Below are 26,704 nucleotides of genomic sequence, written 5' to 3' on the forward strand. Positions count from 1 at the left end.
TTGCTCATTCTGCAGCTTTTGATATTGTTGATCCCTCCTCTTCCACCTCCTGTATATTAAGTGCCTAAGATAGCTCCTGCCTTCAATGAATTTATGATCTAATGGAGGAGACATGCAAACAAACATATATAACAAACTATGTACAGGATGAATATGAAATAAGAAAAGGAAAGCACTGGAATTAAGGAAGATTGGGAAAGACTTCTTGTAAAAGATGGAAGTCAGAAGTTGAGGAGGGAGCTCATTCCAGGCTTGGGGGACATCCCAGAGAAAATGCCTTGAACTAAGAGTTGGGAGTATCCATGTTCATGAAATATCTGGAAGGCCAGTACCATTGGATTAAAGAGTACATGTTAGAGAGTAAGCCAGTAAGAAAACTGGAAAGGTCCACAAAGTCTAGATTATGAAGAGCTTTGAATGCCAGAGTATTTTGTATTTGATCCTGGGGATAATAGGGAACCACTGGAGTTTATTGTATAGAGGAGTGACAGTCAGAAAACTGCTTTAGGAAAATCACTTGGATGGCTGAATTGGTGGCCGTATTGGAGTGATGAGATATAAAAGCAGGCAATTGATTTGTTGACCATTGTTCTGTACTATCCTACCTAATGAGCTCATTAGCTCCCATGGTAGATTTATAAGTAAGGTAACATTGTAAAAACACTTTGCAAATCTTAAAGCACTATACAAAATGCTAATCATTATATATTATTGTGATTTTCAGATCTCTATATCCAACCATAGTCTCTCCCTTGAGCTATAGTTATAGTGATGTTTCTTTTTTTTTTATATCTACTTGTGTAGATACCTCAAACTGGATATCCCATAGGCATCTCAAAGTTGTTGTGTCCAAAATAACTCATTATCTTTCTTAAACATTTCCCACATTTGCACTTTCCTTTTTATTATTGAGGATGCTACCATTCTCAATCACCTAGGTGTGTAATCTTGGTATTATTCTTGACTCCTTACTCTCATTCTCTCCTCCCCTTCACTTACCCATTTTATTTTTTGTATGTTGTCATTTTTACCTTCACAACATTTATACAGCTACAAACCTTATTCAGGTTTTCATTGTCTTTCCCTTGGACTATTGCAGTAGTCTTCCAGAGGGTCGCCTTGAGTCACTCCCTCTTCCAGTCTTTTGCTTGCTGCCAGGGGGATTTTTCTAAATCATAATAAACACCATTTGTTTCCCATTACCTCCAAATATTTAATATAAAGTCATCCATTTGTCATTTAAAGCTCTATATAACTTGACCTCTTCCTTTTCAACCTTTTTTATGCTTTATTCCTTTCTACACTATGATCCAGCAACACTGGCTTACTTGTAGTTCTTTCAATAGGATACTTCATTTCCCAACTCTGCTATTGAGTTGGCTGTTCTTCATTCCTGGAATGTTCTGCTTCCTTATCTCTCCCCCTTATCTCCCCCGGCTTTCCTCAAGATTCATTTTAAATCCTATCTTCTGCTAAAGGCCTCTCAAAGATTTCACAGCTGCTAATACCCTTCCTTTTTCAGATTACTTTCATCCACTCTTGTTTAACCTCTCTCTCTCTCTCTCTTTCTCTTTCTCTCTCTCTCACACACACGCACTGTTATTTGTTGTTTCCTTATTAGGATGTATGTACTTTGAAATCAGTTACTTTTTTGACTTTCCTTGTATCTTCGGGAATTTATCACCATAGTAAATGCTGAGCACATAATAAATGATTGTTGACTGAATGAATGACTGCACGTGACTACAGATGAATCACTTAAGCTTGCTGATCCTTGATTTCTCCATTGGTAAAATAGATAAAAATATTTTTACCACCTGTCTCACATGGTTTTATGTTATTTTAGTAAACAGTATTTTACTTTCTCCAATTATAGGTCAAGATAGTTTTCAATATATTTTTTTTAGTTCCAAATGTCCCTCTCTCCCAAACTCCCTCCCCAGGATGACAAGCAATCTGATATAGATTATACATATGCAATCATGTTAAAAATATCTCCACACTAGTTGTCTTGTGAAAGAAGAAACAGAACAAAAGGAAAAAGCCACACAAAAGAAGTGAAAATAGTATTTTTTGATCTGTATTCACACTCCAAAGTTCTTTCTCTGAATGTACATAACATTTTTCATCCACATGGTTGTTTTGAGGAAAGCACCTAGTAAATTTTGGAGTGCTTGTGACTGTTTAATGAAAAGAAAGCAAATAATTTCTTCCATATTTTTTCTATATATGACAGAAGGGTAACAATATAAAAGGGTTTTTTAAAATAGTGATGGCCAAGAGAAAAATATCCAGATAGTTTCTAAATATGTTTTATTCCTTTGTAGCTTTGCCACTTAATATTACTTAGCTATGTATGTTGTATACAAGTCTTTTTCTGTTGTCATTTGCAGGCGAAATTTGACCAAACTGTCCCTGATCTTCAGCCACATGCTAGCAGAACTAAAAGGGATCTTTCCAAGTGGACTTTTCCAAGGAGATACGTTCCGGATAACCAAGGCAGATGCTGCAGAATTTTGGAGAAAAGCTTTTGGAGAAAAGTAAGTCTCAGTCTACTTTGGACCATGGAAAAATAATGTTATTTCAAAATCTTATTTTTATTAATGTTTTGTAATTTCTTGATATACCAATCTCTTCCTCTGCCTAGCAAACTATTCTTTATAAATAAAGACTTAAAAAGGGGAAAAAAGTCAACAAAATTAGTCAATTCATTAACTTGTTTTTGACAGTATATGATATATTCCATTTCCTTAACCTCCCACTTCTAGTAAGGAAGAAAGGGAAGTAAAGCTGTATATTTCTTTGTTTAAATAAATACAAGCATTTCCTATTGATGACGTTCTAAAGCTCTTAGGAACTGATATCTGAAAGGAAAGGAATTTTTCAAATTAAATATTCACATTCTAGCTTTAAGTTCTTTAATGATTTTATTAAAAAGCTAGCCCTATTTTCTCTGAAGGAAGCCTTATTTTTATTAGATCTTGAATTTGAAAATGGAGAATAATTATTCTATTTAGAGATATAAAAGAACTACTTTATTAGTTCCTAGAAGGTAGTTAATTAATGTAGAAGATAGTATGCTAGCCATTGGGTTAGGGAGATACCTACTGTTATTAACCCCATTTTATAGTTGAGGAAACAGAGTCAAATAGAGCTTAAATGACTTACTGGGGTCACACAACTAGTCAACACATCTAGGTCTGAAACTAGATTCAAATTCAGGTCTTTTTGACTCAAGTTCCAGCATTTGATCCATGATACTTCCTAATTTCACTTCCGTATGTCATTTCTTTTAATTTTCCTTTATTGGTTATTTAATATTTTTACTGAGTTCTTCCCATACTATCCCTCTTCTCAGCAAATGATCTTACCTGAGAAAATTATGGCCATCTTTCATGAACTCTCTCTTTTCCCATCTTCCATATCTCAGAGTGTTTCTATATCATCGTTCATTCTCTTCTTTGTTCTCATGTTTCTCCTGTTCTTCAAAAAAAAAATCTTATAGCTCTCCTGTCTTTTAGAGCTAAATCCTTAGGTGGAAAAATGTCTAAACTGGTTTCCTTCATTTCTGCTCTTCTCAGCTTCTTTGTAAGCTTCCTTCCTTTCTAAGCACTTGACTGAAAGTGCTCTATCCACAGTTAACAGCAATTTTAAAATTGCCAAACTTGGTCTTTTTTCAGTTCTCATTTTTCTTAATCTCTTTATAGCAGTTGATATTGTTAACCCTTCTCTCTTCTCTTGAGTTTTTGCTACATTACTTATTCCTTACTTTCTTCCTATTTATTCCTTCTCATTATTCTTTATTCACCCATCTGTATCATACCCACATTCCCTCACTCTGGGTATACTCTGATTTTGTCCTGAGCCCTTTTCTCTGTACTTCAGTGATGTAATTAGCTTCCATTCGTTTAACTATTATCTCAGTACAACTGTCTCCCAAATCTATATATCCCAACTTTGGCCTCAGTGATACATTTGCAGTTTTCTGCTGGGCATGTTTCATAGATGTCTCAAACTCAGCACGGTTAAAACAACTCGTTTATTTTTGTTCTCAAACACACTTCTCTTCAGATCTTCACTCTTTTTACTCTATATATTACCATCCTTCTAGTCTCTCAGTTTTGTAACATCATACACACACACACACACACACATACACACGGTAATGTTATGGTGTTTTTTAAATATATATGTGTGTGTCTGTATAATTTACAATGTTTTATATGTGTATAATATTATACACACACAAACACATATAAAACACTGTAACATTATCCTTTAGTCCTAACACTTCCTCACTCTGTGTTATCAAATTTTATTTCTGCTGTCATATTTCTTAAATCCATTCCTTTTTCTTTACTCACAGGGCCAACATCCTTTAGTAGACCTTTATCACCTCTTTTCTATATGGATAATTGTAATATCTTCCCAGCTGGTATCTTTACTTTAGGTCTTCCCCTAATCTGTTATGCACACAGCTGCTAAGTTAATTTTTCTAAAGTATAGCTCTATATCACTTTTCTATTCAGTAAAATCCAATTAATCCTCTTTTCCCTTTTAGGATTAAATATAAATTCCTGATTGGCTTTTAAAGCCCTTTGTAACATGTTCCTAATTTACCTTTGAAGTCTTATTGTACATTATTCTGCTTTTCACATTCTATAATCCATCCCAGCTATCCTTTTGTTTCTTCAACATGACACTCTTTGCATTTGAATCAAAGGCCTTGTTTCCATCCAAGGATGGATGTGGAAATCCATGAATTTCCACATAAAGCCTTTCCACATACTGGTGCCCTCTCTCCTAAATTAACCTTGTATTATTTTTAGTGTACATAGACACCCCCCTCTACATACACACACTGGTTACCTCCACTCCTGTACTCCCTCCAGAATGTAACTTCATTGATTGAGGGTAGGGACTATTTCATTTTGTATTTATATCCCTAGCACCAAGCATAATCCTGACCACAGAGTAGTTATTTAATAAATGCTTGATGATTGATTTGTTGATCCCATTAACTGAGCTTACTGTTTTCCTTGCCAAAGTGAAACCCTCCACTCCTCACCCGCCATCATCCCCTATTCCTTTCTCTTTAACATATCTTCTGGGAGATTTCCCCTTGTAATCTTTTCCATTTTCCCCCATCTCCCAATATTTAATCTATCTTTATATCCTGATGTCTTTTTTTGCCATCCTGTGGATCCAGGTCTCTCTCTTATTTATCCTTTAAAACTTCATTTTTTTAAATCAAGCAAAACACATTTCTTTTTTCTTTTCTTTTTCACTAAGGCAATTGGGGTAAAATGACTTGCCTAGGATCACACATCTAGGAATGTTAAATGTCTGAGGCCATATTTGAACTCAGGTACTCCTGACTTTAGAGCTCGTGCTCTATCCACTGCGCCACTTAGCTGCCCCTGCAAAACACATTTTTATGTTGGCTATGGCCAAAAATGGGTGTACCAGTTCTGCATGTCAGTTTATTACCTCTATATCACAAGGCAGATAGTAGTAGTCATCATTTGTCCTTTGGAATCATTGCTAATCGTCACCTTGATCAGAGTTTCATCCTTAAGCCTTCATCTGACTGTGTCATCTCTGCAAAGTAACTTTCTCTTCCCTTTAACAACTAAACTTCCAGCGGGGAAAAAGCATTTTATTTTCATTGTATCTATTTCTTTACTTCCCCTTCTTTTCTTAGCCCTCTAGCTATATCACTCTACTTAAAGTAAACTACTTTCTTCAAGCTTACCAGTGTCCTCAATTGCTAAGTCCATAAGTTTCCCCCCAGTCTTTATACTCTTTGTACTCTACAGCAGCTTTTTCTTTCTATGGTTGTATGAGGATGGAGTTAAAGGGATTTATTTAAGCATTTGTATAATACCTACTACATGCCAGGCATTGTGCCAGACATTGTATTTAACACTTTACAAATATTATCTCATTTGAGCTCCACAACAACCCAGCATGATAGGTTGTGTCCCCTTTTTACAGTTGAGGAAATCAAGAGAAATAGATGTTAAGTGAATTGCTGAACTCACACAGCTGAACTCAGTTCTTCCTGATTCCAGGTCCAGGTTTTAGGGACTATCTAGCTTCCTTTTCTTGACTTTCTTAATACTGCTCTTATCCTCATTCTCTTCCTAAAATCTGTTCACCTTTCCATATCTTTTATTGGATCATTTCCTGTCTTTTCTTCTGTGAATGCCTCTTAAAGATCTGTTCTTGATTCTCTTCTTATAGGATCATAGATTTGGATCTCAAAAGAGCTTTAGGGTCCCAATTCACTTTTATTTTATTGATGGAGAACTGAGATGCAGAAAGGTTAATTTATACCCAAGATCATTTAAGAAGTAAAAGTCAGAGCAGGAATTTGAACCCAAGTTCTATGATACCAAATGCAACCTATTTTCTACTGTGCAGTATTGCTTCTCTCCCTTCCTTTACATTCCTTTTCTGTGATTCCAGGGATAGCTATAAGTTTAAACATATAGATAAACCTCTCTTCTTCAGTCTCTATCATTATCTATAATCTCTCTTCCAAAATCTAATCCAGCTTCAATAGCTGCCTGCTGGACTAACCTTTCATCAGCACCATAAATTCATATCCAGAATGGAACTTATCTTTCTTTTCCTAATCCCCTAATTGCTCCCTTCCTTCAAACTTTTCTATTTCTGTTGAGGAAAGTTATTTTACAACCTTGGAGTAATCCTTGACTTTTCCTTTTCTCTCACTCTTTATATCTGATCAGTTGCCCAGTCCCGTAGATAATATTTTTTCATGATTTCTTGTATCCTCTTTCTTTTAACTCACATTATTCTTGCTCCTATTATTTTATGCCTGTATTACTATAAAAGCTTTTTAATTGGTATCCCTTGCTCTCTCCAATCCCTTATACATAAAACTCCCTCTGGAATCTTTGAAAGTACAGAACTGATCTTGTAACTTCACTTGCATAAACATTATTGGTGCTTGTCTATTGCCTTTTGAACAAAGTACATATTCCTCAGTTGCTGGAGTCTAGGTCGGTGAGTAAGAGAGTGTGAATCTGAATTGAATATCTGAGGCTAGGTAGAAGATATGCTTTGCATTCTTCATTAACTAATCTTGAGAACCAGGGTTTCATATACTCTTTAGACTAATGTTACATTAACACCAGCTTCAAATGGTGTCATATACAAATGCATACACCATACTTTGACATTTCACTTCCACCATAACAAGATATTTATCATAACAGGGTCATAAATAGCAGAAATTATCATACCAATGTATTTATCAAAACAGAGTTGTAAATAGCATAATTGTGATGCCTTGTACCTGTCACATACATTCTCCATCAAGATTATCTTAAATTTGTCTTTCATTCATTATTAGGAGTGGGGGTAAGCCAATGCTTTGAATTGTTTGCACTTACAAAGAGCAAGTTTCAAGTAATACCTGATCTGGGCTCTTCGGACTTATTCATGGACTTATTCAATACTGGCCCTCTACACTTGGCCTAGCATTTAAATTTCTTCACACTCTGGGTCCAACCTACCTTCATGGACTTATTTTCCTTTTTATATATTCTCTGTTACAGACAAGTGTAGTGAAATTCCATTTCTTACTTCCATGAATTTTCATAGAGTGCTCTACACACCTAGAATCCATTTCCTCTCCTCTCTGTTTCTTAAACATTCCTAACCTATAAAACTCAGTGTACTTGCCATCTCCTTTACAAAGCCTTTCTGATTCCCCTAGGTGTTAGTGTCCTGTCTTTTGTCAAATTATCTTGTAGTTACTTAGTAGTGTAGTGTACAGTAGTGTATAGGTTTCTTGAGGACAAGACTTGTTTTTCATTTTTGTCTTTTCCTCACTGTGTCCTACCAGTGACTTGCACTTAGCTTTACCTTGTAATAAAAACTTTACTCTTTATCTCCTTCAGGACTTGTAATTTTACTGTTTCTTTTTATTTTATTCTCTATGGATGGTAGCATGGACACTCAAAAATATAAATCAACACTAATTACTAAGGGTCTATGGAAGAGACAAACCACAAAATGTTTGTGATAGATAAAAAGAATATTCATGTTGTCTTCTTACCCCTTCAGTTTTATAATAAAATAGGCATATCTGGATGATAGCACTAAGTCATGAACTAGTTTATGATCTTAAATTTGACATTCTGAGAAGGAATAATAGAGAAAAGGGTTCCTTTCCTCTGTTAACCAATGGAAAGTTGGAAAATTGAGCTTTCATGACCAATATATTCCCAAAATATTTATAGCAGTGTTTTTTTGTAGTAGTGAATAACTGAAAATAAAGTAGGTCCCATTGATTGAAGAGTATCTAAAACAAAGAGTGGTTCACGAATGTGATGGGATAAAACTGCTATAAAGCAACAGTGAACGTGAAGAATGTAGTTGTATGGAAAAACATGAATTCATGTAAAGAAAAATACACGGAACCTTTTTTTTGTTTTGTTTTATTTTTGTTTTTCTGATTATGTAGTCTAAAGAAGAACAAACAAAACAATAACAATGAATCATGTGCAAATATAATGACCAAATTTTGCCCCAAAGAAGGGAGGAAAAAAATAGAAGTTCTCTCATTTCTTTACAAGGGGAGGGAACTATGTACTGTCAGACTCAGTTGATGTATTAGTTAATTTTACTGACTTTTTCTTTCCTTCTCACTTAAATTCTTTGTTCAAGGTATAGCACTCTTGGCTGAAGGGGAGAAACAATGTTTAAAATGCAGTTGATGTTTTTAAAAATAAATGAAAAAATATTTTTTTAAAGAAAATTGAGCCTTTGGGCAGTTGTCCCCATTCCAAAATATAACTCAGTTTCACTTAGGGACAGTTAAGAAAAGGGATAGTTACATCTACTTCACTCTATTCTTGATGACATTCATGCCTAGAATTGTTGACTCTGGGGTTTGTTTTTTCAATCAGGACAATAGTCCCTTGGAAGAGTTTTCGACAGGCTCTTCATGAAGTACATCCTATCAGTTCTGGACTAGAGGCGATGGCCCTGAAATCCACTATTGATTTAACCTGCAATGATTATATTTCAGTTTTTGAATTTGATATCTTCACAAGACTCTTTCAGGTAGGTGAAATGACTGACTGACTAAAACTTGTACTTTGTATTTTGAATAGTATTTTAATTGCAACAAATATTATTTATTAATGCTTAAAAGTTTTTTTAAACTATTATTTATGACGTAACATTATTCGGTTGTTACTATGTTTCCTACAAATGTTTCCTTTAGCATAAATATGCCAATTTTTATATATTGAAATTCAACTTCACATCTAGAACATCTTTTTATTCTTTTTTTTGTGTGTGTTGACTAATTTCTCTCTACCATTGACTAGAGCTAACTTCACATTTCTTGACTTTTTTTTTTAAAGCAAGACTAAATTCTCATATAAATTTGCACCTTTGTTTATTCCTGTCCCCAGTACATTCCCCATTCCCATTCACCTACCTCTTTACCCATGATTCATTCCTATTACATATTACTTCTCTTCACAAATATACCCTTCTTGCACAGGAATACATGGACAGAGAACCCAGTATGTTATATAACATACTGGTTTCCTTGTCCATGCATTATTGTGTTTTGTGCCTGATACAGCTTTATTTTCCTTTCTGCCTCATATAGTCTCTAGTATTCTTCAAAGCTCAACCACAAATGTTCCTTCCTCTGTGAGGCCTTTTCTGATCCTAGCTAATTCTTGTCCTCTGACATACCCTTGCATTTATTTTGAATTTAATTTTGTGTGTACATGTTGTTTCCCAAAGGCAAGGACAGTTTCACATTTGTCTTTCTAGCCCTAGTATCCTCACATAGTACTTAGAACATAGTAGGTGCTTAAGACTACTTTTTGATTGATTGAAATGCAAAATATCCTATATCTCTTTTGCCTTTTTTAGCTAAAAGGCACTTGTAGCTAAAGTCCTTTGAAAAGACCATCTCCAATAGATGCTTCTACTTTCTCTCTCTGCTTATAATATAGCTTGTGAATTTGTTATTCCACCATACTGGAAACTTCTCCAATGTTACTAATAATCTTTTAGTTGCCAAATCCAAAACTTGATCACTTTCACCTCCTTCTTTTTTCTAGCTTTTCAGGGTATTATTTTTTACTGGTTTTCCTCTTACTTATATAACTAAGACTGTTCCTTCTGTATCTTTTTTGCTGGAATCCTTTCCAGATCATATCTTCTAACCATAGGTCTCTTTTCCCCTCTCCTCCTTTCCAATGTCTTCTCTTCCCCTCCCTTCTTCTATCCTCCCCTCCCTTTGTACTGCTTTATTTGGTGATCTCATCAGCTCCCATGGATTTAATTTACCATCTCTATTGCTGATGATTTCCAAAATTAGCTTTTCTTGGCCTCTCTGCTGACCTCTAAAGTCACATTTTCAAACTTCTTGTATTGGATATCTAGTAGACATCTTAAAGTCAGTCATGTCCAAAACAAAATTCGTTTTCTTTCCCTTTTACCCCCTTTCTTTCTCCCTCTTTCGAATTTTCATACGTGCCTCAGGCTCACAAACTAGAAGTCATACTAAACTATTCACTTTCTCCCACTCCCTGCATACAAAACAATGGTTAAGCCTTTTCATTAAACATTTGCATCATTTCTCCAGTACATCCTCTTCTCTGACACTTCCACCCTCTGGTGCAGACCTTTATCATGTTATACTTTGATTATTATAATTGCGTATTAGTGAGTCTACCTCAAGTATATCTTTACTCCAATCCATCCTCCAATCAGCCACTAAAATGATTTTGCTAGCATGTAGATCCAATTGTGCCAGCTCTCTATGCAATAAACATTAGTGGCTCCCAATTAACTCCAGAATCAAATACAAAATGCTTTATTTGGCTTTATAGTCCTTTATAAACTAGTCCCATCTTACTTTTCCAGTCTTTTTATACCTTACTTATTGATATTCACCCTTGGATCCAGTAATACTGGCCACCTTACTGTGTTATGAACTACACTGTCTCTTGACTCGATATTTTTACTTAGTTGTTCTAATACTTAGAACAGTCCCTCCTCTGTTACAGTTATTAAGGTTCCTGGCTTCCTTTTAACTTCCAACAAAACCTTGCTTTCTACAGAAAGCCTTTCTCATCTCCCCTTACTTCCATCTGCTTCCCTTTGTTCATTATGTCCTACTTATCTTGTAGATAGCTTGCTTTGTGTAGCAAAGTATAGATCCTCCAGTAAAGAGTAAGCTTCTTCAGGGCAAGAACTACTTTAGTCTCCTTTAATATTCCTAGCACTTGCACAGTTGCCTGGAATGTAGTAGGCAATGAATGATTATTTATTTTTCTTAGGGAGTTCATTGATGGATTGTTCAATTTCTTTTTATAAAATGGGTTCATTTAAGTATTGTATCTCCCCTTTTAATCTGAGCAATTTATATTTTTATAAATATTCATCCATTTCAATTAAATTGTCAGATTTGTTGGCGTTTAACTAAGCAAAATAGCTCCTAATTATTGCTTTAATTTCTTCTTTATTGGTGATGTCATCCTTTTCAGTTTTGATACTGCTAATTTGGTTTTCTTCTTTCCTTTTTGTAATCACATTAACCAAAGGTTTATCTATTTTGTTATGTTTTTTTTTTTTTTAATAAAACAACTCTTAGCTTTATTCATTAGTTTAATAGTTTTCTTTAGATTTTATTAATCTTTCCTTTGATTTTCAGAATTCTTAAATTTATATTTAATTTGTTTTTAATTTGTTCTTCTAGCTTTTTTAGTTGCATACCCAATTCATTGATCTTCCCTTTTTATATTTTATTCATGTAAGCATTTAGATTTTGATTCAGCAGTGCCACTACTAGATCTGTATCCCAAAGACATCATAAAAGAGGGAAAAGAATCCACATACATAAAAATATTTATAACAATTCTTTTTGTTGTGGCAAAGAATTGGAAAATGAATGCATACTTGTTAGTTGTGGAATAGCTGAATAAATTATGGTACATAAAAGTAATGGAATATTATTGTTCTGTAAGTTATGATGAAGAGGCTGATTTCAGAAAAATCTGGAGATTTATATCAACTAATGTTGAGTACAACAAGCAGAACCAGCAAAACATACACAGCAACAGCAAGATTTTGTGATGATCAACTGTGATAGACTTGGTTCTTCTCAGCAATTCATTGATCCAAGGCAATTCCAACAAACTTTGGGTAGAAAATGCCATCTATATCCAGAGAGAACTATGGAGACAATGCATTTTGAAGCATACTGTTTTCACGTTTTCTTTTTCATGGTTGTTCTAATTTTTCTTCCCCAACATGACTTATATAGAAATATGTCAAAAATGATTGTATACATATAACCTAGAAAAGTTAAATTTAAAATAATAATATTTGATTATGGATTGATAACTTGTGATCACTGTCTTGTTTCTTTAGCCTTGGTCATCTTTGCTCAGGAATTGGAATAGCCTTGCTGTGACTCATCCAGGTTATATGGCATTCTTGACATATGATGAAGTGAAAGCTCGGCTCCAGAAATTCATTCACAAGCCTGGCAGGTTAGCACACTATAGGAAATTGTCATGCTTGTTCTTTTATGGTTTCTTTTAGAATGTAGGGAGCAAAAGCTTGACTTTGGTATCTAGTGACCAAGATTTCATCATTAGATTGTGGTTTATTTAAAGAAACAAATGGAAAACTTTGCTATAGTGATCTGAGAATTATTTCAAGTTATAAATATTAAGTTAGCAGGCCTTTAGTTTTTATCTGGAGGCATAGAGGAAGTTATCTGTGATGCTTTGTAAACAAGATTTTTTTGTGTGTGTCTTTTCTTGTTGGCCATCCTCATTTTAGCATATATAAAAATCTTTTGTGTCCTCAGCTACATTTTCCGACTGAGCTGTACAAGGCTGGGTCAGTGGGCCATTGGCTATGTCACTGCTGATGGGAATATTCTTCAGACAATCCCTCACAACAAACCTCTCTTCCAAGCACTGATCGATGGCTTCAGGGAAGGCTTGTGAGTAGCTATTTATCTTTCAATGATGTCTAGGAATTTGAGGGAGTAAAACATCATTCTTTGGTTTTATTTCATGTTCCTTCTATAGGTTGTATTGAAGAATATATTGATAGAATTTATTATCTTGGTCTTTCCATTATGTTGAACTTAGTATTTTGGTGGTGTTGTTGAGCTTTCTTGGATTTTATTATTTGTTTTTTTTTTTCCTTTTTTATGAGCAAGGGATTTATCCATTATTTTTTATCTGACAAACTTTGAAAAAACAATAAATTAATAATTATGTTTACCTGACATTTTTACATTATAGCCATATCATAGGACAGCATCTTAATGAATGAATATACTGGAGAATCTCAATTTAACAATGTTTAAAACCTTTTCTATTTGCATTCTCACTTATTTTTGGTTCAACAAAATTTATTTAAGGCATTTGATTCTAACCTCTTGCTGATTTGCATGGCAGACTTCATTTATATCATGTAATCATGATTTCTTCTTATCTGTGGGCATACCTAGAATATAAGAAATTACTGAGTATCTGCATGCCACCTATCTTATAAAAGGATGAAGAAAGCCAATTTTCATTCTCTTGGTCTTTACATTAAACTCCCAGAATAATATGAGCAAAAGAGATTTTTGCCTCTGCTCTGAACCATTACAGCAACGAATGCTTGAGCTTTCTTGGTAGATGGTCTCAGTGACTTAGCTTATTTTCTTCATCTCTAAAATATATTTTTGTCAATGTTATGGTAATTAGTATTCAAAGACATTTGAGTCCTTTGGTTAAAAAGAAACTCCCCGTAAGAAATGATATCTTGTTTATCTATCATATGGGAAAATGCCAACCCCTCTCCCTCCATGTTATTATGTTCCATTAACTGTGTATCCTGGAAAGAAACATCTCTATATTATCAATCTAACATCATCTTCTCAGATTGCTTTGAGTCATTTTACTCCCTGTAGAAATTCTTACAAATTTGCCTCTGTTCTGTGGTTTTTTTTTTGGGGGGGGAGGGGTTGGGGGGGTGGTATCATCAGTCATTAGTAATTTAGTTTGAAGTCAACATTTGTTAAGTATCTGCATCTTCAAAATATTGAGCATAGTTTCTGAAAATACAGAGATTAAAAAAGGATATAGCTCCTAATAATAGGGATGATAATACAAACACATATATAACTATAGTAAACTCAGAATAAGATTACTTATGTTTGGAAAGGTCAGACATGGAAGATTCAAGGACGGGATGGATTTTATCTGCCTAGATAGATCATAGAAGGCTTCAAGGAATAAAGTGATATCTCTGTTGAGCCTTGAAGGAATAAAAAGGATTTTTTAATAGGTGAACGTTTGAGGGAGCTTGTTCTAAAAACTCTCAAGTGATGACATTCATGTCTTATTATTACTGTTTTGTAACAGTGACACACAAGACTAGAGTTGTAATCCAGAGAATAAAAAGAACATTGTCTTGTTTTATTTCTTTATTTTTCAGCTATTTGTTTCCTGATGGACGAAATCAAAATCCAGACCTGACTGGCTTATGTGAGCCTACTCCTCAAGACCACATTAAAGTTACCCAGGTTAACTGCATATTTATTCTCGCATGGCGATTTCCCTATTCTCAAAAATTAAGCCACTGAATTAATTAGTGCAGTTTGATAAAATGAACTAAATCAATTCTGAAGTCTCAAGGTATAGGTCCATCTATAGTCCAAACTCCATTGGAGTTTGGAATACTATCTGAGATGTCTTTGTTTTGATAACTTTTATTAACCTAATAATTTTATGTGTTCTTTCAAACTAGTCTTGTCATTATATTTCCTTATAGGCCAGTAGCACAAGGAGTGGATATTGCTAGTTTTAAAGGAAGAAATTCTAAGCACTCTTTTAGAATTGATTTTTTTTTTAAACTCTAGAAAGACTTAATGAAACAAGTAATGTTTTTGAGTGAACTGTATTTTAGGATGCATGGTTCTAGCACACCAACTGACCTTTGTTTTTTTTCATAAGGAACAATATGAATTGTACTGTGAGATGGGCTCCACCTTCCAGCTTTGTAAAATATGTGCTGAAAATGATAAAGATGTGAAGATTGAACCTTGTGGCCACCTTATGTGCACATCCTGTCTTACAGCTTGGCAGGTAGGGCTCCAAATCCCACATTCTCCAGTCAAAGATGGTCCCTCTATAGATTTTTTTTTTTTTTGGCCCTTTTTCAGGTAATAAAAGTATGACCTGTGATTAATAGTTTATATTTCAAATATCTATCTAGTTTTCATCACTATACAATGTTTTTTTATACTATCCTGATGCTAAGATATTTTAAATACTTTTAGATGTCTCTTTCTTTAACAGGAATCAGAAGGTCAAGGTTGCCCTTTCTGTCGGTGTGAAATTAAAGGTACAGAGCCTATTGTGGTGGATCCATTTGATCCCAGAGGAGGAGGTGGCCTACTTAGGCAAGGAGCAGAAGGAGCTCCTTCACCAAATTATGATGATGATGATGATGAAAGAGCTGATGACTCCCTTTTCATGATGAAGGAACTGGCCTGTGCCAAGGTAATATTTCAACTAGGGGACTTAATTGAGTTATTTGGTGAAATAGTAAATCATTTGATGCAAAAACAAAGTGTATAAGAATTTTGTATCCTAAGCTGCTTTACCTAGATACATTGGTTGATAAAATAGTCAGGATAGGGAAATTCAGTCAATGAACTAGTAATTTATTAAGTTTCTGTGTGGCAGGCACTTTTGCTGAGGTTAAGGATATAAATAGTTTTGCTATAATAGTATGTCTTTTATCTTATTTGTGAACAGAGAATCTTCATATGATAAAAAGTTTAGAACTGGAAGGCACTTGATAGATTATCTAGCCAACCCTTTCATTTATGGAGGAGAATACCAAAGTCCAGTAACAGGAACAGCTTGTCCAAAATTGTAGATCCTACTAAGTAGCAGAGCTGGTATTTTGTTTAAGGCCCCGTAATTTCAAATCTAGTGGTCTTTCCGCTATATTGTGCTTCATCAGATTTTGATGCATATTATACACAAAATATTAGAAATTATATCACTGCTAAGTCTTTGTCCGAGCTAACTACCCCAATGCCTTTATCATAATAATTATTGTTACATTTGTATTATGCTTTAAGGTGCACAGAGAAACCTGGAACTTTTTTTTTTTTAAAGCAAGAGAAATGGATCTTGTGTTTTTGACAAAAGAAAAGTTAGAGAACTGTTTGTGTGTGTGTGTGTGTGTGTGTGTGTGTGTGTGTGTGTGTTAAATCCTATGTGTTGCTTCTGGAGAAATAAATAGGGAACAGTGAGGAAATAAAGATTTGGGTTTTAATTTTTTTTTAAATTGTGAACTTAAAAGATACAAAAACCCTCCAAACTAAATATATTTTTATACACAAATATTATTGTTCTTTGGAGTGTTCCATCTTTAGTGACCCAACGGATTTCCCAATCCACTAATGTTTTAAAACATAATACTTGCATGACCTGAATAATGAGATTGAGTGACAGTAGATGAACAAGAGGCCCAACAAGCTGGTCAATGAATTTTTATGCCACACAAATCCATGAAGCAAAGAAAAGTACAAAATGGTACAAAAAAGTACAAAAAGGTAATTAGAATAGAGTAAGAAAAATAAGACTAAGAACTGATTTCAAAGATGGAAAAAAAAATTAAAAGAACTTAGTAGTAAAATTAATTTAATAATTATAAATAAGCCTAAGTGTGCCTAGATTACTCTCCTAATGAAATGAAAAAGAATGGAAAAATGAACAAGAAAACAAAACCGAACAATTTATTCTATACAAGAAACTCACTTCACATACAGACCTGGTCGTAAAAACTAAAGAATTGGAATAAAATTAGTATATTTCATACAGTTCCAGAAGCAGAGGAATTACAGTCATGATTTCAGATAAGGCAATAATAAAAAGAGGGGGGGGGGGATAATATTAAGTATATTGTTCTTAAAAGTATTGTAAAAAATAAAATATCTTTATTAAAAATATAGGGGAAGCTTCATTAAATAAATATTCATTATTTGATTTCTTGCAGTTGAGAAATTACATTTTGCATTGGTTTGAACTTGTGATTTAATTGATGTAAACAACTTTCCTTTGAGGAAATTCTACCAATGTATACATTGGGGGAAAAAAAGGAGTGGAGGGAATAAGTATACCAAGTGCTCTACAAATAATATTTCATTTAATCCTCACAACAACCCTTCAAGTTAGGTGCTATTATTATCCTGAGAAAACTGAGGTAAACAGAGGTTAAGTAACTTGCCCAAATCCCACATCACGTTTTTTAGTCTTCACAGCCAGGTTTTTATCTACCATTCCATACAACCTTCCTTTAAGATTGTGTAGGGGGAAGCAAAAGTTATAGCAAAATACAAGTTGTGTATGAGGAAACAAGTCATCATAACATGAAAATATTAAAGAACTGATTGCTTATAAATTAGATTCCAACGAAATATCCCTCCCTGCTTAATAGTAACATTTAGCTTTTGTCAATTTCTCTGTAAATTGTCTAAATGAATGCCTGGGTATATGTACTCTAGAAGACAATGTCTTTTAGATATCAGAGGATAAAGAGATTAAATAAAGATCATGTTGAATTAAAAAAATTAATAGAGGAAACTAAGCAAAATATATAGACCCAAACAGAGATCAATGACCTGAGCCATACTGGGAATTCCAGAACCTAGGACAAATTCAATGAGGGGATTACATGGCATTAATTCTGGTCACTTCTGCTCTTAGTTGTGGTATACTTGAAACAGAGGTGGTAGGAATTGAAGTTGAGACAATAGGGGGCCATTATATTCAAAAAAGCCGTATCCTGAATGTATTAGTTCTCTTTTCATATTCTTTCCATCTTCTTGTAGTACCAAAAACTTGTTTCTTTTTCTGGTGCTGACTTTTTTTCTCGTGTCCCCTAATACTTAAGGCCAGAACTATAAGCTTAGGAAATTCCTTGCTCACTTGTTTGATTCCATCAGTCATCACCCAATCTAGATCCTTGTTGCTGTGGTTCCAGGTCACTTTCTATCTTCTCAAAGAATTCAGTACTTAAATTTTCCCTCCCTGCCTTCATACTTGGACAGTTCTGTATACATTTGAATGACTCCTTGAACTTGCTGGGCTTCCACTTCATCACCAGATTAACTCCCATGATCTGTATCTTCACTTCACCTCAACCTCTTAGAGATGATCATAATATTAATCACAACATCATTTGTAATTGTGCCAGCTCTATGATTTTGAACTTTGAAATTCTCCTCTGTGATCTTGAGTTCCTATTATTCCATCTTTTCCTTATGCCTTACCCTGCTGAATCTTACTCTTTATCTTTACCATAAATTTCAGCTCCTGACTATCCATTTGGTTTCTTATCCTACTATACCTTCATTTTGTTCTCCTACTGTATTGAACCTATCATCTACCAAATCAATTAAATATTTTTCACCACCCTTGAGATCTTTATCCTCTTGTGCTTTTGAAGATTCTCAATCCTGGATCACCTTCACAAGGCTGTTAAACACTTGTGGAAGAAATATTATTCAAATACAAATACTCAACTGTATCTGTGATCTCATTAGCTCTCAAATATATTATAACTTTTTCCACAGGTCACCCAGATGGTCTATCCTCTGGAGCTCTTCCTTATTTTTTCTTCATATTGTAAAAGCCTCAGTGGACTATTCTGATTGTCTTCCTCTTACTCATATTATCATACAGTTCTTTGAGGACAATTTTTTTTGTTTGTTTTTTTTAACTACTCTTCATCAATGTTACTGCTTATATTTTTGTAGCCTATTCATACCTATTATATATCTTTCTATTGCCTCTGAATGTGATTCATTTTAGTCCTTTGGAGAGTGTTTTATTCATGTTTAACTTCCATAAAGCAACAATAACAGAATTTCAGTGTTCAAAAAATTGCCTTTTCTCATGGTAAGCTGAAGTTATTGTTTTTGGAGGCGTTCTGTTCACTTTTCTTTTACTTTTCTTCTCTTCAACTTTGTGACCAAATCACTTTCCATCTGTACTATCTGCTCTAGATATACAAATTGATGGGCAAGTTCTGCAGGTTATCCATCTAAATGCTTGCTTTAATATGGAAAGCAGAAATTCTTCTCATTGAGGAAATTGGGAATCACTGGTGGCTTTTAAGTTTAGGCTGAATTGGATTGGAGGTAGGCTAGAAATAATTAATTTAGTTATTAGGTTGTTGTAACAACCTAAGCCTCAATTGATGATCTGAACTAAGGAATGATGGCAGTAGGAATGGATAGGAAAGAACTGATATGACATTTCAAGGGGAAAATTGACATGGTAACTGTGACTAGATGAGAAAAAAGAAAAGCCTAACCTATTATCCTAGTTAGCCTAGATCAATCTTCTTTTCTCCTCAAGGAATATTGCTTTATAGTTTCCTTTATTGCCGTGTCAGCAGAAATTGAGCCCTTTCTCTAACCAAAGAAGTAAGCAAAAACTACTTCAGAAGATGAGATCTGTCATCTTCCTTCTCTTATTCCCTCTTCCACTCAGCAATAATGACTGATGTAAGTGCAGGGTTTTTGTTTAGGAAATGTATGGGATGTCATCTTATTTTGAGTGCATTCATTATACATTTGACTCTCTTCTATCAATTTTGCTTTCTGTTGTGAATGCAGAGGGGCATTTTACATAGATCATTGTGCCAAGTGCTTATCTGTTCATTCTGCTGCTTTGTGCAGAAAGATAGAAAGAAATTTTCCATTCATTTCAAATAATTTGTGGCCTATTTTTACTTTAATTAAAAGGTAAGTGTTAATTAGTTCTATTTCTTAAATTGAAATACTAAGTAGTATGTTTCTTTAAAAGAATTGAAGATGCTCATTAGTTTAAAAAAAATTCTTCTGTAAATGTTTCATTCATCTTCTTCAGAATTTAGTAGACTTGACCATCAACACATCTGTTATATAAAAAATATTGTCTGGATGTATTTCTGAAATACAAAGATAAAAAACATGATTCTTTGTGGAACTCATAGTATAGTTTGGTCTTTGAATCATCATATATCATAGTTACTTGTGTAAGTGTATGAGAGAAGTGTGACTAGAGTCCTTTGGGAAATATGAGTACATCTTTACTTATTGAGGAAGACTTTATAGAAGACATGACACTGGAGTTGTGGAAAGACCATGCAAGAGCATGGAGATTGATGATAACGACATATGATATCTGACTATTGGAAAGTAGCCTAGTTTGTTGAAAGTATATATAGCACAAATGGATGAAAAAAGAAAAGCAAAAGATTGAAAAAATAAGGTTTGAATTGTGAGTGTGATAAGGTACAGCTTTGAATGTAAAATTAAGATGTTTAACCTTTTTTTTTTTTAGTAGATACAAAGAGCTAATGAAGACTTTAAAATAAGAGGATATATGTTTAGTCTCTACTTTCTCTTAAAAGAAACTCCATATTAAGCCTGTTTTACATGGACTTAGATATACTTTCTTATCTTTCTTATTTTTCCTGGTGACTTGCTCGGATTGATATCTTCTTGCTCCTTTCCTGCATTTTTAACCTTGAAAAGCATTAGCAGTTAAATGAAATGAGCAGAGCCAGGAGATCATTACACACTTCAACAACAATATTATATGATGATCAATTTTGATGGACGTGGCTCTCTTCAACAATAAGATGATCCAAACCAGTTCGAATTGTTCAGTAGTGAAGAGAATCACCTATACCCAGAGAGAGAACTATGGGAAATGAGTGTGGACCACAACATAGCATTTCCACTCTTTTATTGTTTGCTTGCATTTTTGTTTTCCTTCTCAGGCTTTTTTTTAAACTTTCTTTCTAGATTCAATCTTTCTTGTGCAGCAAGATAACTGTATAAATATGTATACATATATTGTATTTAACATATTTAACATGTATTGGACTACCTGTCATCTAGGGGAGAGGGTGGGGGGGAAAGGGGAAAAGTTGGAACAGAAGATTTGCAAGGGTCAATGTTGAAAAATTACCCATGCATATGTTTTGTAAATAAAAGGCTATAATAAAAAAAAAAGAAAACAAAAGCATTAGCAGTTAACCTTTTTTGAAAGAAAACATTACAAAAATAAGAGAGCAATTTAGCAAAAAAATTTTTTTCCACTTGAAGTGATATGAGTTTTTAAAGCAACATCATGAGAGAAAATTAAGATTCTTCTTCCAAATATATTTTCTGATAGTTAACTGAATCCCTGTTTGGTTGTTGTTTATGGGTTGAGTGCCCTCTCATGGTGGCATGAAGGCAATGAAATCCCAGTAGAATTTATCATTGATTCTAGAAGAATATTTTTTTCAATAGGGATTTGGATGGATGACTATGTCAGCTGATTATGCCATATCCATACTGTCCTGTGTTTGTGTGACAATTGCTAGATACTGTTTTGGAAAAAAAATCTGTGCTATTTTGGGATAGTTTTTTCTCCATAGAACATGAAACTCATTGCAACAAATTTTTTACTTTAGGTTGAACGGCCTCCTTCTCCATTCTCCATGGCCCCACAAGCTTCTCTTCCTCCAGTGCCACCACGATTGGATCTTTTGCAACAGCGAACATCTATACCCTCAGGTGCTTCTAGTCCTGGAACTACTTCTAAGGTAAAAACTTTTCTATCTCTGCTATTTCCCTGTTTTTTAGTGCTGAACAAGTGGATACTTATTGTCTTCCATTATGTTTCAACAGATCACCCCTGGCTCCCTTCATAAGGACAAACCTTTGCCAATCCCTCCTACACTTCGAGATCTTCCTCCACCACCTCCTCCAGACAGACCACATTCCATTGGGGCAGAGAGTCGGCCTCAGAGACGCCCACTACCGTGTACGCCAGGAGACTGTCCATCCAGGGACAAACTTCCTCCTTTTCCTTCTGGCCACCCAGGAGAATCATGGCTTCCCCGCCCAATACCAAAAGTACCTACGGCTACCCTAAGTCCTGGTGACCCCTGGTCAGGCAGAGAATTGACCAATCGACACTCGCTTCCTTTTTCACTGCCTTCTCAGATGGATCCAAGAGCTGATGGTCTTAGGCATGGAAGCACTTTCAGCCTTGATGCTCCAGTGGTACGTCAGTTTTACTAGAAGCTATTAAAACATATAAGTGTGTGCAGAGCTCTGTGAATAAGTACTCTGGGGAATATAAAGCATATATTATATATTTCTGGTAACCATACTGTAATATAAGTCCTCATGAGAATGGAGACAATAAATCCTAAAAGAGTAGGAAATGGGATCATTTTTAGTGAAGATGATCTGGACTTCAGTGCATGGGTAGAACTTATGTGTGGGAAGGAGAGTTTTCCAAATTTAGGGAAAAAACAGAAAGACAGGGACTTTTTAAGGAATGATAAAATAGACTGGTTTGGAGCAGACATTCATGGATGAGAGTAGTAGGAAATAAGACAAAAAAGGGTGGCTAGAATCATGGAAACATCATGGATCCAGGCTAAAGAAAATGGATTTCATTCTCTGGACAGTGAAGAACTATGGAAAAATTGAGCAGTGTATATTTGGCATAATGAAAATGATCATTTAGGAAGATTAAATTTGTGGCAGTGTGTGAAAAATGAAGAAGGGGTGGGAGAAGAAGCATGTTAGGTAAGGGGAATATAAGAACAGAGGTAAAAGCAAGATCTTAAATATTCTTCCATTGGTGATGGTTTGAGCTTGGATTAGTTCACATAACTTCTCTGGGCTTTCATTTTTTCATCTATGAAATAAGGGATGGTGGTAAACTACATGATCTTTAAGATTATTTTCATCTCTAAAAATGTTAAGTGATTATAGTAGTCTAATTTGTTTAGTGCCTATTACACATAAAGAACACTATGCTTGGTACTGGCAGATACAGTTTTTTGTAAAGTTGTTTTTCAATCATGTCCAACTCTTTGTGTGACACCATTTTAGGATTTTCTTGGCAAAGGATATAGGAGTGTTTTTGAAAAAAACACTTTCTCCAGCTTAACTGAGACAAATAAGGTTAAGTTACTTGCCTTTCTTTCAAGGGATGATACAGCTAGTATGAGACCAGATTTGAATTCAGAAAGATGAAAATTTCTAACTCAAGGCTCAATATGCTATCCACTGTGCCACCTGACTGCCCCAGAAATACATAGTTTAGGCAAATTGTAATCCTGCCCTCATAGAGTTTATACTCCAGTAGTGTAACAAGCACACACAAATAACTGGAACTCAATAGCACATGCATTACAAAGGTGTGTTAACAGACAGTTATAACATAACTGTCATAACATAACAGTGTTATGTTAGGCCCATGGAAGAAGAGTAGAGAGTCATTACTGACTGTGGGTATCAGGGAAGTGGGCCTTCCTCTCGGATAGATAACATTTGAGTTGAACTTGAAAGAATAAGTAGAAGTTCAATAGACAGCCTTTTAGGCAGCAAAGAATGATGAATAAAGAGCATTCCAAGTATCATACACCAGGGACATGGAGATGTATTACAATAGGACATGTATAGAAAACAGTGAGTTAGACTGGAATGCGTCTTAAACTTTTACATATATAAAATAGGTATGCAAATCAAATTTTTACTGATAATAAATCACAATTTACAAATTCCATTTACATGACCTTATATGGAATCACATGTCACAATTTAAGATGCTGGGAGTTAGATCCCTTTAACTGAAGTGTGGATTATATGAAGACAATAGGTTGGGAGGAAAGAAGAGCTGGGAACAGTATGAGTTGAAGTTGGAAAGGTAGAGCAGTGCTGCATTGTAGAGCATGTTGATTGCCCAAAGGAATTTGAATTTAATTCTGTAGGAAATAGGGAGGTATTGAAGGATTTTGAATGCATCATACATACCAGAGGAGTGTAATGACCAGTTTGTAAATTTGAAAAAGAAAAAGGTTAGTAGATGTGTAAAGTATGGTTTAGAGGGGAATATAGAATGGAGTCAGGAACCTGTTTAGATCCTATTGAAATAATCTTGTAGTTGGTAATGAAAGCTTATATTTAACTATAAAGGTGATGGAAATAAAGGAGAAGGGAATAAATCATTGAGAAATTGCAGAGCTCAAATTATATATAGATAGATGATATGTGAAGGAGAGGAAATGATCAAATAACTTAGATTTTAAACATGGAAGATTGGATCAATAGTAGTGAAGTCAGAATGACAGATTCTAGGGGAAAGATGATAAAGCATGAGGAGTAGTAGTGAGAATGGAAAGAGGAAAATATATACAAGAATGATTGAAAAAGGAAAAAAGATAATTTGGTAACTATAGGTAAGAAGTCAAAAAAGTTTCAAATTTGGATGACTGGTACAAGATTTAAATTTTAAATGCAGCAGATCATATTCAACAGGCAGTTATAGGGTAAGAGATAGATGGCCTGTAGGAAAGAACAGATCAGATGGATGTAATTTTTCATAATTGTCTGGTTGGGACAGAGACAACATGGAGGAGTGGGAAGTCCCAATTGCCACATCTCTTCTATAAAAGTGCCACAGAAAATGCTGAACAGATTTCTGAGCAGGAAAAGGCAGCAAAAAGTCAAAATGAATCATTTCTTTTGCCCAAGGAAGCTTAGGAAGATAGGAAGAGAGGTCTGTGGACACTGGCATTGGGACTGGTCAGAAGCTGAACATAGTGGAAGCAGTATCCTCTGTGGACTGTGGGTTGTGGGGTAGTAGTAGCGGTCTAGTACAGTAAGTTGACTGTGAACATCTTGTCAGGAGATCATCTAGGAGACTTCTGTATTTCACTGAGATCTGGTACCATTGTTACCTATTACCCAATTCTGGGTGTTAGTTCCAGGGCAGAGAGGAGCCGCCCTAGTTTCTAGGAACAGGGACCCCACATGTGTAAAGATCAGAGCAGGAAGGCAATATTCAGACTTTTCTCTGCATCATACATACCACATAGAAGACACCAAAAAACCTACAAGCCTCCAAACTGAATTGTGAAAGCATTAGAAGGATATAAAAGACAGCAACTCAGTCCAGTCACCTCCTTTTTCTGTCTCCTCCCTCCCCCCCAACATGAGCAGAGCCTAATTCTGCTATAAAATCCAAAGTCAAAAAAGTAAGTAGTTATCAGTATGTAAAGGTCAATCTGAGTTTGTATAAATGTTTATGCTAGAAAAATTGTTAGTTCATTAATGTCATGTCTCTATTGTCTTTATAGAGTAAATTCTGAGAAGCAGCATGGTGTAAGGCACTGGATTTGAATTCAGGAGAAATAGGGTTCAAATCCTGCCTCAGACTTGTACTAGTTGTGCGATCTGAGGCAAGTCATTTAACCTCTATATGCCATGGCCTTTAAGGTCTCTTCTAGCTGTAAATCTATAATCCTATTTCTTTGACTCTTAGATGATCCTTCTCATAGATGAGCCTTCTTAAAGGGCTAAAATTGAGTATAATTACTAAGTTGTAATAAATCTAGGTGTGAGGCATTGGGAGAAAATTCTAAATATTAAAATTGGATGAAGTAGATAAAGGCAAAGGGGAGATTTAAATGCATTACTGTGATAGGAAAGAGCTTTTAATCAGTTTTTTTTTCTCATTCCAGAACATGAACAATAGTTCATTAGTTGGGCCAGAGTCTGAGCACTCTAAAATCAAGCCTTCCTCTTCTGCTAATGCCATCTATTCTCTTGCTGCCAGGTATGCTATTAAAACCAAATTAACCAATAATAGGTTTGTTGGGGTAATTCAAAATTGAATTTAAAAAGTTGAATATGCTTCTAGAAGAGTTAAGTTCCCTGATAATACTAATTATGGATTTTTAAAATGAAAAATGAATTCCTTGTCCGTTACGACCCAATCTTTAAAATAAAACTTATGGGATTGATTTTGTCAAGAACCAAGGAGCTGTGCAAATGTTGTATATCTTTAGAACAGGAAGTCATAGTTTCTCCTGCTCTGAGATCTTCTACTAGTCATTTCTCCTGTCAGAAGAATTAATGGATTTGAAAAGGTTAACATGAATTTAAGACTTAATTTGCTTGCCATCTCTTTGATAAGAAACCATTTTGAAGCTTTATTTCAAACTTTGTAGTGTCCCAGCTCTTGACCTATTTGTTAGCTCCACTTGATTAGATTTTTACTATGTGGTATTTCATCTTCTGCACCTTCCAGACCTCTTCCTGTCCCAAAACTGCCCCTTGGGGAGCAGTGTGGAAGCGATGAGGATGCAGAATATATGTCTCCTTCTTCTCGGCCTCTGGTGCTTCCTGGTTCCAGCCTCCAAAAGATAGAATTGAAACGACCTTTGGAGGTGACCCACAGTTTACAGTAAGTTTCCAACACTCCTAAACTTTACTAGTGCAATGATTATGACTTTGATCTTTTTTTATTTATGTTTTTTTAAAAAAATTTTATGAATGCCTTTTGCTTTCCATCAGATCCTAACTCTGCACTGAAAGGAAGAAGTTACATTTCCCTGTCACTATAATCATACAGTATTCAGTTTCTTTTTATTCTTTTTGTCTGCATTGTTGTAGACATTGTATATGTTGTTCCTGGTTCTGCATACTTCGCTTTGTGTCAGTTCTTATAAATCTTACAATGTTTCTCTGAATTAGTCATATTCATCATTTTTTAGAGTGCAGTAATAGTCCATTACATTCCCATGCCACAATTTATTTGACTTTTTC

General features: G+C 34.7%; 1 protein-coding gene across 1 annotated transcript in view; it reads left to right on the forward strand.

The window, feature by feature from the left end:
- CBL (Cbl proto-oncogene) overlaps positions 1–26,704 on the forward strand; it is a 97,797-nt gene that overhangs the window by 64,149 nt on the left and 6,944 nt on the right. Inside the window, exons 3-13 of the mRNA XM_031960127.1 lie at positions 2,394–2,540; positions 8,943–9,099; positions 12,439–12,560; positions 12,884–13,021; positions 14,512–14,599; positions 15,030–15,161; positions 15,375–15,578; positions 21,547–21,678; positions 21,764–22,141; positions 25,618–25,712; positions 26,187–26,342. Of these exons, the coding sequence (XP_031815987.1) occupies positions 2,394–2,540; positions 8,943–9,099; positions 12,439–12,560; positions 12,884–13,021; positions 14,512–14,599; positions 15,030–15,161; positions 15,375–15,578; positions 21,547–21,678; positions 21,764–22,141; positions 25,618–25,712; positions 26,187–26,342 (1,749 nt within the window). The remainder of the gene's footprint in view (positions 1–2,393; positions 2,541–8,942; positions 9,100–12,438; positions 12,561–12,883; positions 13,022–14,511; positions 14,600–15,029; positions 15,162–15,374; positions 15,579–21,546; positions 21,679–21,763; positions 22,142–25,617; positions 25,713–26,186; positions 26,343–26,704) is intronic.

The sequence above is a fragment of the Sarcophilus harrisii genome, chromosome 3, assembly GCF_902635505.1.
Source record: "Sarcophilus harrisii chromosome 3, mSarHar1.11, whole genome shotgun sequence".
NCBI classification, from domain to species: domain Eukaryota; kingdom Metazoa; phylum Chordata; class Mammalia; order Dasyuromorphia; family Dasyuridae; genus Sarcophilus; species Sarcophilus harrisii.